Source organism: Tribolium madens, unplaced genomic scaffold, assembly GCF_015345945.1.
Source record: "Tribolium madens isolate multiple individuals breed KSU strain unplaced genomic scaffold, Tmad_KSU_1.1 Scaffold_11;HRSCAF=98;Tcas5.2_LG3b, whole genome shotgun sequence".
Classification (NCBI taxonomy): Eukaryota; Metazoa; Arthropoda; class Insecta; order Coleoptera; family Tenebrionidae; genus Tribolium; species Tribolium madens.
Window position 1 is genome coordinate 4,838,683 of NW_025400975.1, and position 13,404 is coordinate 4,852,086.

Here is a 13,404-nt window from a genome sequence, read left to right on the forward strand (position 1 = left end):
TATATGTCTAGCACGTGAAAAACTAAAGAATAAAAAAATATATTGCTTTATTGCTCTTATTTAACTGGTCCTAAAAATTTGTTTATTTTGTATTCAATGTTAAAGAGTGCTTTTATCAACTAATTTTAGTAGAACTTTTTAGAACTTTCATTGGTAAAAATCTGGTCAGCAATTTCTTACACATCATGTAGATAAATTAATTAAACAAAATTGATTTTTGTGGGTATATCCCCTGATTGAAGCAAAGCGAAGAAAAACAATAAAAAATATTAATATACAACGTGTCTCAGAAATAAGTACATTAACTTTAGTCACGTGCAGAACTCATCAAATGTATTTTTTTATGTATAATGTTTTTGAGAACGCAAAATTTAGGTTAGTTAGGTTAAAATTATAAATCGCAAAATTGATTTTTGTGGGTATATCCCCTGATTGAAGCAAAGCGAAGAAAAACTATAAAAAATATTAATATACAACGTGTCTCAGAAATAAGTACATTAACTTTAGTCACGTGCAGAACTCATCAAATGTATTTTTTTTATGTATAATGTTTTTGAGAACGCAAAAGTTAGGTTAAAATTATAAATCGCACACGTCGAATTYTTTAAATTAAAAGAAAATTTGCTATATTTGGTATTTTAAATTAAAACGTCAACAAATTTTTCTTGTGAGTATATTTTGAAGTCAAAATGTGGCAAAAAACTAGTCAATACGTAAAATATCCAAYTTTTAGATGTGTATATTTGAATAACTCGTCATATTCATTATTTTCGTTTTATATTTTGTTTACAATTGTCTTTATAGTTATATTTTGGCTTAATATTTCCTTTATAGACGTCAGTCTGTTAGGAATAAAGAATAATAATAATAATAGTATTCATAAAGGCACGCCACTGGCCGCCTCACCTGTCSATTTCGAGAAATATCAACAYGGGCACAGTCTAATAACTCTAATGAATGAAAGTGGTCGCTGGGTCACGTGTGCACCGATTGATCTTGTATCTTGAACGCGGACCGCAGACTAAACCACGTTCAGAGTATGAATAACAAAAAGTCGTGAAGAAAATTTCAAATCTGATATTCGGACAATAAAATGTTTTAAATGGACGAAAATCTAAATATGGAAGATGTTATGAGAGTAGAATTGTCGCTAATCTGATGGTTAATGTAGAAATAACGGACTGTGCAAATACAGCCACCCGAAGATGGTAAATTATGCTAAGATGGTTGTAAAGAGCCAAATTGTGGCGCCATATTGTCCATTTCATAAAACTGGTCCGACTTGATGATAAGTAAACTAGAATATTAAGAAATTAAAAAAGGAACGAATGGAGCGAAACTGGCTGCGAAATAGCACATTTACAGAGAATAAATGACTGTTTTGTTGTTATTTATAAGGAAAAAATTATATATGGACATCCATATACTGTTTTGGTGGTTTCACAGTTTTTATTTTTTTTTAATTAGTAAAATCTCCTTTTACTTTTACAAACGAACATCATCTTACTCTCAATTAAAATAAATTATTAAAAATAGACCTCATCAAGCACCAAACAATAGACACATAAAAAAATAACCAGTTAGAATAAGCTTCTTGAAAGCCAGCGAGTTAATCTTTGGGAACAAGTCACAAGGATATATCCACAACCGTGTTATTATTTACAGTTTACATTACTGTGTTGGTAATTAGAAGAATTTTGTTAGTTTTACGTATTTTTGACTAGTCGTGTTAATTCCGGACGAGCTTTTGTACACAATAAGTGTTTACCGAAGAAATTTGGTAATTTAGTGCGTTATCGCAGGAAAAACTTTCGAAACGAGAGCTATCACTGAGTAAACTTGGTAATAAAATTGTTAAGCGACTATAAAATTACAAAAAATATCACAAAATTAGTTCCTATAACAGATTATTCCAAAGTAATGTCTAATGCAAGCTTAATTTAAATACTGCAACATCATCAAAGTAAAAAAAAAAAATAAAAATTTCCTAGTGAGAAAAGACTGCTGCTTTAGCATGATAATCTTACAGTTGGCAACAATGAACCATCAGTATGGCATATAATAGACAGGAAACAGCTAAATTTTAAGTAATCTCCAAAAATTTCGAAAAATACCAGTAATTCCGAGAAAACATTAATTTCGTATAATTTTAAATATTTCAGAAACATGAAATATCTCCAGTGACCCATTTCGAGTCGATCGTGTGATTAAGTAAGGAGTACTTCCCGCCCTTGACCGCTGTAATAAATTATTCCATCCGCCACAGTAGCATCTAATTAATAATTTTCTTTCCACTCCTCCCTCCTCTCTCCCGGATCCGCTAAATGGGGCAAGGTGATATCGGGTTTACCGAACTTTCCTCACTTGTAACGAGTTTAAAAAGCAATCACATGGCCGATAAATATAATTTCTGTGGCAACTTTCGGTGTGCATTTCCAATGTGATTTAAACTACACAAAACCGGAAAAAAGTCCGCACACGCACTTGCGTTATGCAAGAGTTCAGCTGTTGACGCCTCTCATTTTCCACCCACGCGAGGGATACGCCACTGGTGGGGAGGTTTGGCGAATTTGGGACGAATTTAATTAGAAAAGTTGGAATATATTTATTGAATTGAGATAATTGAAATGTTTATTTTCCCATAAGAAAAAAAATACATGTAGGAAGACTGAAAAAATCAAGTAAGGATACATATCTTATTTATGTAAAATTTATAAATAAAACCGTTATAAACGTAATTGACAACTTGACAGCAATCATCCGCAATAATAAATCATCTGTTTCTAAATATAGAATATTAGAAAATTTAAAAATTCCATAATTTTTACCACTGATTAAAAATAAAACCAACAATAAATTATACATTATTACAAATTTTGTATTATTTACAATTGTATGTAAACATTGCAATAGCTTTTAAATCAGAACTGTACAAATTTAATCTTCAACATTTTTTTGTTTTCTATTTATTAAGACTTAAAAATGTTGCTAGAAGCATTAAGAACAAAAAATTTCTAATCTTGTATCAAATTTTCTAGTAGTAAAAATAAATTATGTTATTTTATCAATATTAAAACTCAAGCTGATTTTTATGGTTCGTCTTAACTTTGATAAAACAATAATTAAAATAATTAAAACTCCTAAATATTCCAAGTATTTGTACCGCCTCTTAAATTCACTTTTTTGGTCCACAACATAATATGGTGGTAGATTTATATGAATCATTATGAATAATTTTTTATAACACTTTTTTTACGATTTTCATAAAATATATGTCATATGTGTTACCTACTTTTCTTAATAAATAAGGCTATGAAAAATTCGTCACAACTTTAGAAGTATTTGACATACCGTATCATATTGATTATTGCAAAATAAACAGCTTCGCGAGTCTATAAACTTGTCAAAATTATATCTAAAAAGTTTTATAAATGACAAAACATCACCAACATTCCATAAATTTTATTAAATGCAATTTGTAAATAAAAAACTGAATTCCATTTTGCAAGAAAAGCAAATAAAATACGAGATGAATGTTTTCCTTGTTTTCGTTATTTTGTTTATTAAAAAAATTTTTTTTTAAATACTGATTTAAAAATTACTGTAAATTTTATTATACGAAAATAAATAAGAATGAATTTTAGGTAAATAAATTTCTCTTTGGAACAATCAAAAGCGAGAGAGAATCTCATTAGCAATAAAAAATAAATAAAATACGAGATGAACTTTTCCTTTGTTTTGTTTGCGTGAATTAGATGCCTTCTATTTTGTAAAATAAAAAATATTTTTAAGAAATTTTTTTTCTGTCTTTTTTGTTTGTTGTAGATTATTCACTTTGCTTAACAAAATCACTTAATTCGTTGAATTGTTGAACACATCATTATTTTAAAGAGAAGCATTTACATTTGCGTGTAATAAAATGTAAATATTTAAGTGCTCTCACTCCAAACGACACTAATTGTATGTGCATAAAGTAAGAAAGACTTGTGCCGTTATTTTGTCATGTTTATATTAAAACAATTTTCAATTAAGCAACGACAATAAATAGAAATCTTAATGTTTATGTGAGTTATTCGTTTTTAACATAAACAATAAATTTTAAACTAAGTATTCCTCTGATGGAACTGTTTTAGAATGTAAAGCAAATATTGTTACCAACACTTGCGATAACCGTTGAAAATTAACTTCCTACTACAAGCTATTGTTTTGTCAGAGTTAAAAGAAACAATAAAATAGTCATTATAGACTGAAGTTAGTTTCGTTAGCACAAGAATTCTTCAACTTCTAGATGTATTAAAATTATGTATTTTTTTAAATGTTGTCACATAAAGATAAAAAACAAGTAATTAAATTAATTAACTGTCAGCCAGTTTGCAATTTTTGCATAATTACAACACTGTAGTTGTTTCGATATAATGCATAATTGTGTTCATCTATAAATCATCAGTGTCCGTTGACATTTTGCTTTTAAATTAATATAACAGCTACCTCATTTTTTCACAATTTCAATTACTATACCCGCGAAGGCCGCTTCTTACGTAATCAATTATTCAAATTCAAAACTACCACAGCTGAGAGACCCATCTGCTAATTGCTCTTTAAACAAACGTTACAGAGCGTTCATTCTTGATATTCAAGGTTGGTTCCACATTTTATAATCTGGTGACAATTATAATTAACCGAACCGACAATAGTGAAAAAGTTGGTAACGGTAAGTGCCTTTAGCGGTGACTTATCCAGAGGGGCCTAATGTTAATGCTAATGTTAATCAGAAAAAAATACATATTATTATGTTAACAACGTCCAAACTGGTATTTTATTATATTATTATTACAACACGATGTCTTTTTTGTTTATTCGATTCTTGCTGCATTTTTTTCATATAATTTTTCGTTCTTAAATAATTTATTTCAAAGTTTCAATCAACTAACTCACTTTACTCATTTTTCAAAACAGAATTAAAACATTTGATTTTTATTATTACTTATTCACCAATGGCGTTCGCATTATTGCCTCAAATATTCGTTATCCCGAGCGACGATGAGGAAAAAGTCTGTTGAATGGACGTTACGGATGATTATTCATAAAGTCGGTTTTTTTTCCGTAGCGTTTTATGTGCGCTCAAAAGACGATTAAAATGCAAATCGCGAGAGGTCATTAAACAACAAATTGCTTACCTTTCCGTACGGCGAAAAAGTCTTCGGGAAACCACCGATGTTGTCACTGAAACGAAACATCCAACATTTAAGTACCGACAACGGCTGTTGCTCTCAGGTGGCGATAAATAATAACGCTGAGACCAGTCGAACAATTATTTACGATACAAAATATACGATTTTTTAAAATATTTTAATTAAAATTAATTTCCTAGACAAGAGCGTAAATACTGTCACGAGGAAAGATCGTAACTTTCGGTTTCGCTAAAGAACGGTTTTTCTTATGCAAACTAGAGAATATTTTATTCCAAGAAGTAGTTTTTCAGGTATTTAATGACCACAAATCCGCCTTAGTTTCAATTTTTCAACAATAGAGTAAGAATCGAAAAAAAAAGTAGTAAAAACTTGACCTACATCCTAGTGGGCTGTATAACCCCCCTCTGGGCCGTACTGTCATGAATCCTAACCTCCTTGGCATCCACTTCCATACACTTCTCCTCCTTTTCTTCTCTCTGATAATCAAAAATCCACATTGGTCCACACCCCCCCAAAATTTCATCAATATTCCTATGTTTTGAGATAAACAAATTCGCTTTTTTCCTTCCCTTTTCCCTCACTGGCACATTATCATACGGGCTCAGTCTCCCCTCATCCTCCTTTGGCATCTCCAACCCCTCAGGACTTGCCCTATCTCCTAAAGGGGCCTGAGTCTGATCAAACTCCTGCTCATGTGAGTGTGAATTCGACTGCAACCACCAAGCTTTCTCCCCCGACTCCTGATGTCTGATCGCGTACTTCGGTTTCTCGCTCTTCTCCTGAGCTTGGACCATTTCGGGAATGTTCTCAGCGCTACTGAGCCACCATGAACGCTCTCCTGAGTCGATATGTCTGATTTTGTGACGCTCTTGGTACTCCGCATCCATTATGTTGCTACTAGGCTCAGTATCGGTACTACCCAACCGGAAGATTTTCTGAGAGGACTCCTCAGGATACGTTTGGACTCCCTCAGGAACCTCAGCGTTTTTGTCGAGCCACCAAGGGATTTCCCCGGATTCGACATTGCGCAAAAAAGGTTTGGGTTTAGTTTGACTCTTTTCGGAGTCTCGGGGAAGGGAGGAGGAAGCCGTGGTGTCGTCTAACCACCAAGCACGTTCACCAGATTCGATCCTTTTGAAGTTTTTCGCGGGTTTTTGGTCAGTTTTTGGCGTGCTCGGAGGGCTGTCGCTGGGGGTTGAGTCCATCCAATTGATTTTGTCACTAGACCCTTAAAAAACATTTTAGAACGTATTTTGAGGAGTAAAAAATTAACAAACCTTGATATTTTGTCTTGAAAAGACTCGTAACTGGGGCCAAAGCCCTCATTAAAAACGACTTGGCTTCAGCTTCCGACTTGAGTCTTGGGCTTGGTGGCGGTTTTGGGGACTCATCAGCTGAAGACACCGCCATTGAAGTCCTTGAAGACGTAACCTTTAAATCGTTTTTCTTCTCCTCTTCACTAGCAGACGAAGATGAGGTACTACCATCAGAACTCGGCGATCTTCGACTCCTTTGAGACCCTTTATCAATCCTTTGGGGTAACTTGGAACTCGAAGAGTTACTTTGGTGATAAGACGGACAACTTGTCAAGTTCTCTGACACATCAGTCGCTTCCGAAGCCTGGACTTCCGGCTCAGATTCGGCAGAACTCGCCGAGTTACTCCTCCTCCCAACTTTCTTCTTCCCCCCTTCAGGGTTCATATTCAGCACCGACTTTCTGAAATCCTTATTAGCAGTACTAATGGAATGTAACGATTTCGTGTCACTTTTGGGGATTTGTGGTGGGAGGAGTTGCTTGGTTGGGGAAACTTTCTTTGGGGGTGATTTCTTCTCCAAACTCTTGTTCGAACTAGTCCTTGAAACACTTTTCGGACTTCGATCCCCTTTTTTCTTATCATTGGGACTTGAAAATTTCATATCAAGAAACGAACTCCAAGGAGCCGCTACCATACGCGACGCTYCTAAAAACCTTGAGTTTTTGCTAGTGTCATCCAGGCGATCTGATTGGACTTCTTTATCGGTTTTTGGCCGGTTTTTGACTCGAGTTATTTGTTTTTCTACAGTTTTGGCTATTTCGTTTCGTCGAGAGCGAGMAATGTTGGTGGTGGTGGGAGTAGGAGAAGTAGCTCTAGTTACGGTTGAGACAGTTTCTGTTTCTTCGGGSAGAGGTGGGGGGGTTTTGACACCATAATCATCAGGTGTGATTGAAGAACAGCGACTTGTAGGCCGACTTTGTTCTTGTTGGGCATGCAAGACATTGAGTAACTCCCGATTTTTCCGGATGGTTTCATGAGATCGGATCGCAGACGGCCTAGTGTAAGCAGTGTAACTCTTCTCAACTGAATTCTTCGGAAGAAAACGACTTGTGATATATTTCTGAGATCCTGAAGATAAATCTTCCCGGGAAGTGGCCCGACTTGATGGTTTATACCTTGACAAGTCATCTTTAGTGAGCGAAGACCGTCCTGTGTATTTTGGGACAAGATCTTCTTTACTAATTGAAGACCTCCCGCCATATTTTGGTACAATTTCATCTTTAACGATTGAAGAACGTCCAGTGTATTTTGGTATATCTTCCCGGCTTACGGAAGAACGCCGACTTGTTACATCATCTTTACTTAGAGAAGATCTTCCGGAATATTTCGGTATAGTGGTGGAAGTGTCCAATTCCCGGCTCACGGACCTGGTATAGGGCCTAGTGGGGTAAAGCCGATTATAGTTATAGCTCGAAGAAGATGAACTTTTGTCAGGGCTAGGGTCACGTGATCGGGGCGTTGTCCGGGCTAAAGCCCTATAAGAGACAGGAGGGTGGTTCGTATCTTTCTTTTCCAGGGTCGGCTTAAGCCGACTCGAGTAGCTGCTTCCTGAAATAATAAAATAGTTTTTTAWTGAGCTGATAGCYATAGTTATTATACTAAACCTGAAGCACTGCTGTCTCGCTGGTAGCCTGAGCCATAGGCGCCATATTTCGAAGCAATCCTAGCACTCGCACTCTTTTCTTCATCTTTCTTCTTGCCAAAGCTCGAATCATACTGTAACAACAATGTAGTTAATGAACGTCATTTAAAACTATGACAGGTATTTTTTAGGGCGCCTTGRAKCTAGATAAGARACATCGTTAAGCTTGTTAATGAATTGTGATAATTGGCATAGACTCAGACGCTTCTAATTTTTTTCAGGTAAAAATAAGTCGGGTGATCGTTCTTACTTTTGTAGCTTCTTTTTTGCTAGTAAAACTCGTGGAGGAATTCGGCGATTTGTTCCAAGGCACCTGAAAAGAAACCAAAGATTAATTTTCAATATAGGGTGTATCAAAAAATTCGAAAATTTTACGCSGCATTTAGTTCCGGTCAAGGTTGGGCAAATTTTTCAGTGATAATCAATCACGGTACAATTGGAAAGCATTTCGWTCAAAATAAATGTTGGCAGTGTTTGACTATTCACATGTGGACTAMTTATGCAATCTGAATAATCTGATAGCTGTTTGTAAAAATCTTCCCACCGGAACAAAGCCCAATTACCAAATCTYCAAACAATGAGTTAATTAGAATACTGTTTTGGCGACGATGGAATTGATCATGTGGCGAGACCGAATTCATTATACTTTTTATTTTTAATCCACCGGAAAAGAATCGTCTCTAGTGACTAAGTGTTCAGTTATTGGAATTGATTAGGACGGTTGTGTCAACCCGAAACAAGAACCGGAAACTGCTCCAGACAGGAAGTTACTAATAGTGGTGCGACGGTATGCGTTGAGAAAATAGAGAAAAATTTTGTGATGGGTTTATGRCGAAGATAAAAATTGAAATGTAAATACGATATAAAGTTTATTGGAAGGTTGGGAAAGTAAAAATAGATGCAAAGTATGCGGTAGCCGGAAAAATTTGTTTCGATTGTGGACGGTTGTTGTGGCTGGTTTTCAGGATTTTCAGCTCTTTGATTTTTAGATTTATTTTGAGTCGCTGGTGAATGCCAAGGTTTTATTCGGTTCTGTTACAAGAAGATTGAAGAGATATCCTTTTTTTAGTTTTGCAATTGCACCGTCACAGCTGCTTACCCAAARAATGAAAAAAATAAAAAAATAAATTAATTTTAAACTTCAAAAAACTATTAAATTTGTGTTTAAACATCTATTAAATGGCAAAGCGACGTAGATCTAAATAGTCGTTTTGATTTCATAAGCGATAAAGTTTTTTACTATTTTTTTAATAAAAATAATAAATTACTTCAATATTGTTCATACTTCACACAAATTTATAAAAATATAAAGACTAAAATATTTTGAACGTTTTTATCTTTTTTACAATTTTTTTAAGGATAAACATTTTGAAATAACTTGGGTAGGTACAGWTACGGWATTAAAATTTCGGGCAGTATTTTTCCGTCACTTCACTGTAAAACTACCTTTTAYTGTCATAATGATATTTATGACTGACATTTGACAATTAAAYTTTTCTGYCAGTGACACTATTTTTTAAGTCAAAATGACATAAAYATGACAAGAGTAATAAATGAGGTTATTAATGTAAAGGTTGTTTTAGAGTTTACATTGTGAAAATGACARTACTGCCCGAAATYTTAATTCCGGAACTGTACATATTAAATAAATTCTGATTTTTTTCAAACTCGTTGAAACAACGTTTTACTTTTTTGAATYTTAAGGCCCCTAAAAGTGMAAAAAAACTTATTTGGTGCCATTAGAAATATCTTGATATTTTTCGAAAATTTGACCGATTTCTTATACCCTGAGCAAGTATCAGCTAATACCAACAGTTGTAACGCCTTATGTTTGCTACCGCTGAAAAGCTCTTAAAATTTAAATTTCATTAAAAAAAAGTTTGTCGCCCTACAATTATAAYTAGCGACAAAATTGCTGATATGTAACAACAAAAATTATTTTTTTTTAAATGTCTTTAACTACTAAACTACACGGAGTCAAAGTACTGTTTATTTCAAAAACTTAATGAYGGTGTTTGTAACCGCCATGGAGGGACTATACTAGGTCCATGGTAACCGCCGTTTGAAAGTAAGATTTTTTTTTTGAAACATCAACTCCAAGCTTACTCATTTTGAAAATTTTTGTACGCTGATAATGCCGATATATTGTTTATAGATAGTTCATTTGTTATAGTCGTTAAAAAAGTAAAAAACCCGGTTTTTTAACATTAAAGCTGTTTTTCTTAAAAGTGCTACAAAAAAAGATAAAAATGTTTTTTTGCTTTTAATTATCTATCGAACGCTGAAACCCAGAGTCGATCCGAGGTGCTCTGGGTAAAAAATTGAACTATTAAGTAAGTGCCTTGAAACGCTTAAAATAATTCGATATCTCAAAAATTACTCGTCCTAGAGTATTTTAAGCGGTCGCATCAGATGATGCGAGTCGCATTATCTAAAAAATTGGTTCGTTAAAAGGTTTATTTTACAAAAATGAACAATCGAATGTAAATCAAAGCAAAGAATAGCAATTCTTTAAAATCTGTTCTTAGCATTATAGTTTTTTTCTTCATCGGTATTTGTTCTTTACATAAATATCTCCATTTTGTTTATGGTGATCAATTATTTACAAAACAGACTGCYATAATAATCTTGTCGAATTACATTCACATATAAATATAAAATATAAACATCCTACTGTTCCGCTCAACTTATAATTGCCGGTCTAGATAATCCCAGTTTACATAACCCAAATTTTCTCAACAGACCAACGCCAACACGTTTCTTACTGTGGCAGTCCTACTCCTGGTTACAAATTTGTTGAAACAAGTTTACAAGACACGGAAATAGTYCAAAGAAAAACGGGTTAATGAATGTAATTCAAGGAACATCTAATTCTATATTTATTGCGCTCATTATTCTCAAAAAGCTACCTAGATACGAGGAGCCAATGCTATTCTAATGAAAATTTGAGACGCCTCGACTCAAACTTCTATAATTATCCTTAAACATAATGAGTCCAATATGTAAAATATCCCATTTCTAAAGTAAGCTTATAAAACTGTCAACCGAGTTTACTTTTCGGACTAAGTAATGTATGGCTTAGGGTTATTTTTAAGCGACGCCCTCTATTGACTGCAAACACATTTTTCGGATCGTTTCGGCGGCATCGGTTTGTCTGGGGACGGAAGGAATCTTGTAAGCAATTCAATAAAAAATCGATTTTAAAATTAGTTTTTTGGTGTTATACAAACGTCAGGCGTCATTTCATTTTTGGCATCGCACCAAAAAAAAAATATATTTGTACGGTTTGTCTAGCGATTATTTAATTCATGTTGTATTTGGGGAATCTAGGAAAGATGCGCAGAGGAAATAAACACACAGAAACAAGGACACAAGGACAAAAGCGCACAAGGAATAAAGCGTACCTGTGTACCGGGAAAAAAACGCTACAAAGACAAAAACGCATGTTGAAAATTTACTTAGTAAATTCTACATCCAATTTGATAAAATCTTGCAAATTTAATTTTTTTTTGCATTTTGCTTTAAAAAACCTTTAGGTTGAAGATATGATTTTGAAACTTTGTGCAAATGTAAAAGTAACTATAAACTAAAACAATAAGCAAAACAGAACTCGAAATGTGGGATAGGCGTTTTTATGGAGTTTTTAAACATGAATATATTTAATACCAGGTGAATAAAAAGTATGGAACCAAACGTTTTTTGCTTAAACTATTTTTTGAAAAAACTAATTGATAAGTGATAAAGTACTATAAGAATGTGATGATTTAACAAGAATAAAATTTTTCGAAATTTCCTTTTGTTTTTGAGTTCTACAAAAAAAATATTTTTTTTAAATGGCAACCCACTATAAAATCATTTTTCTCATAAAAGCTATACTGTAAGTATTACAACTATCTGCTTTATATTTAATTTTTTCAAAAAAAAAATTTCACATAAATTGCAATTTTGACAAAAAAAAATCGCATAACTCAAAAACAAAACAAAATTTAGTTCTGAAAATACGATCACATTTTTTATATTAATTTAATTTGTATTAATTATTATTTTCTGGGGGCAAATGATTAAAAATAAAACCGCTTGGTTCCATACTTTATATTCACCCTGTATATCACAATTTAAAATTCCAAGATAAAATTGTAACGTACCACCAACGTACCTAAATAAAAATAAATAATAGTTAATGCTGCACTTTTTCCCTTGTGCGTTTTTTTCGTTGTGCGCTTTTTTCTGTGTGCTTATTTCCAGTGCGCTTATTTCCTGTGCACATCTTTCCGGTCACCGTATTTGAGACCGTTTAAGTGTTTTCAAATAAAAGATTTCAGAATTTTGTTTCTTCTTTCATTTTTTTTTTAATTTATTACCTTCTTACAAAAATCAGTCTTTAATAAAACACAAATTTTTCATTGAAATTTCACAGATCTAAAAAAAATTGTTAAAACATGCAGTCAGGCAAAATCAAATATTTAAAAACCACTCATCAGAGTGCATTTTAACCAATTACAACGTAATCAGCGCATAATTTTACCTCGATTTCAATAGTTATTTGTTTTACAGAGGAAGAAAGTGTATTTTTTCCTCTCGCAAGTTTCGGACAATAACCACACAGGGAAAAAAGACGATTTTCTCCAGTGTAATACATATATTTTTTACTATGATCCATCAAGAAAAACTTTAAAACTAACAATTACACTTGATATTCCAATTTCGCCATTAAATCTTGCATGTTTTTTGGTTTCTATGAAGGAAGTAAAATTTTTACCACCTTGAAAGGAGTGAGCAAAATTTTTACCTCCCAGAAAAGTAATTAGCCACTTTTCTTTCTCTTAGGGTCGAAGGAAAAGTTTTTGCTGCTTATCATTTAAGACAACAAAAAATTTGATTTTTTTAAACTCGACCAACAAACGTTTCATGGTTCAATTTTGAAGTTTAGAATTATTGTTATTTTTTTCTGGAATCCGGAGCGGATATTTAACAATAATTCCGAAACTATTGGTCGTCACTGTTCAGGATTTTTTTATACGACCAATATCCATCGTAATTCTAAAATTAAGATTCATAATGAATGATTTAAATTTTTGATAATTACGATAATGTTAATTTTGAAATTACGGCTTTCGTATTGGTTCTAAGAAAAAAATATAAGGCATCTTTTTTTTTTAGAAAATAAAATTACTGTTTGAGTAAGAACTTGGGGTTCAATACTGGTTTATTATAAAAAATAATTTGAATATATACACTTTTTTATAAACTAAAA

General features: G+C 33.0%; 1 protein-coding gene across 2 annotated transcripts in view; it reads right to left on the minus strand.

The window, feature by feature from the left end:
* LOC123011158 (FH1/FH2 domain-containing protein 3) overlaps positions 1-13,404 on the minus strand; it is a 79,194-nt gene that overhangs the window by 61,457 nt on the left and 4,333 nt on the right. For both annotated transcript variants that reach the window (XM_044408600.1, XM_044408519.1), the window contains exons 2-6: positions 8,401-8,463; positions 8,113-8,224; positions 6,470-8,056; positions 5,571-6,420; positions 5,178-5,223 (exon numbers count right to left, since the gene is read on the minus strand). In XM_044408600.1, coding sequence (XP_044264535.1) covers positions 5,178-5,223; positions 5,571-6,420; positions 6,470-8,056; positions 8,113-8,224; positions 8,401-8,463 — 2,658 coding nt within the window. The remainder of the gene's footprint in view (positions 1-5,177; positions 5,224-5,570; positions 6,421-6,469; positions 8,057-8,112; positions 8,225-8,400; positions 8,464-13,404) is intronic.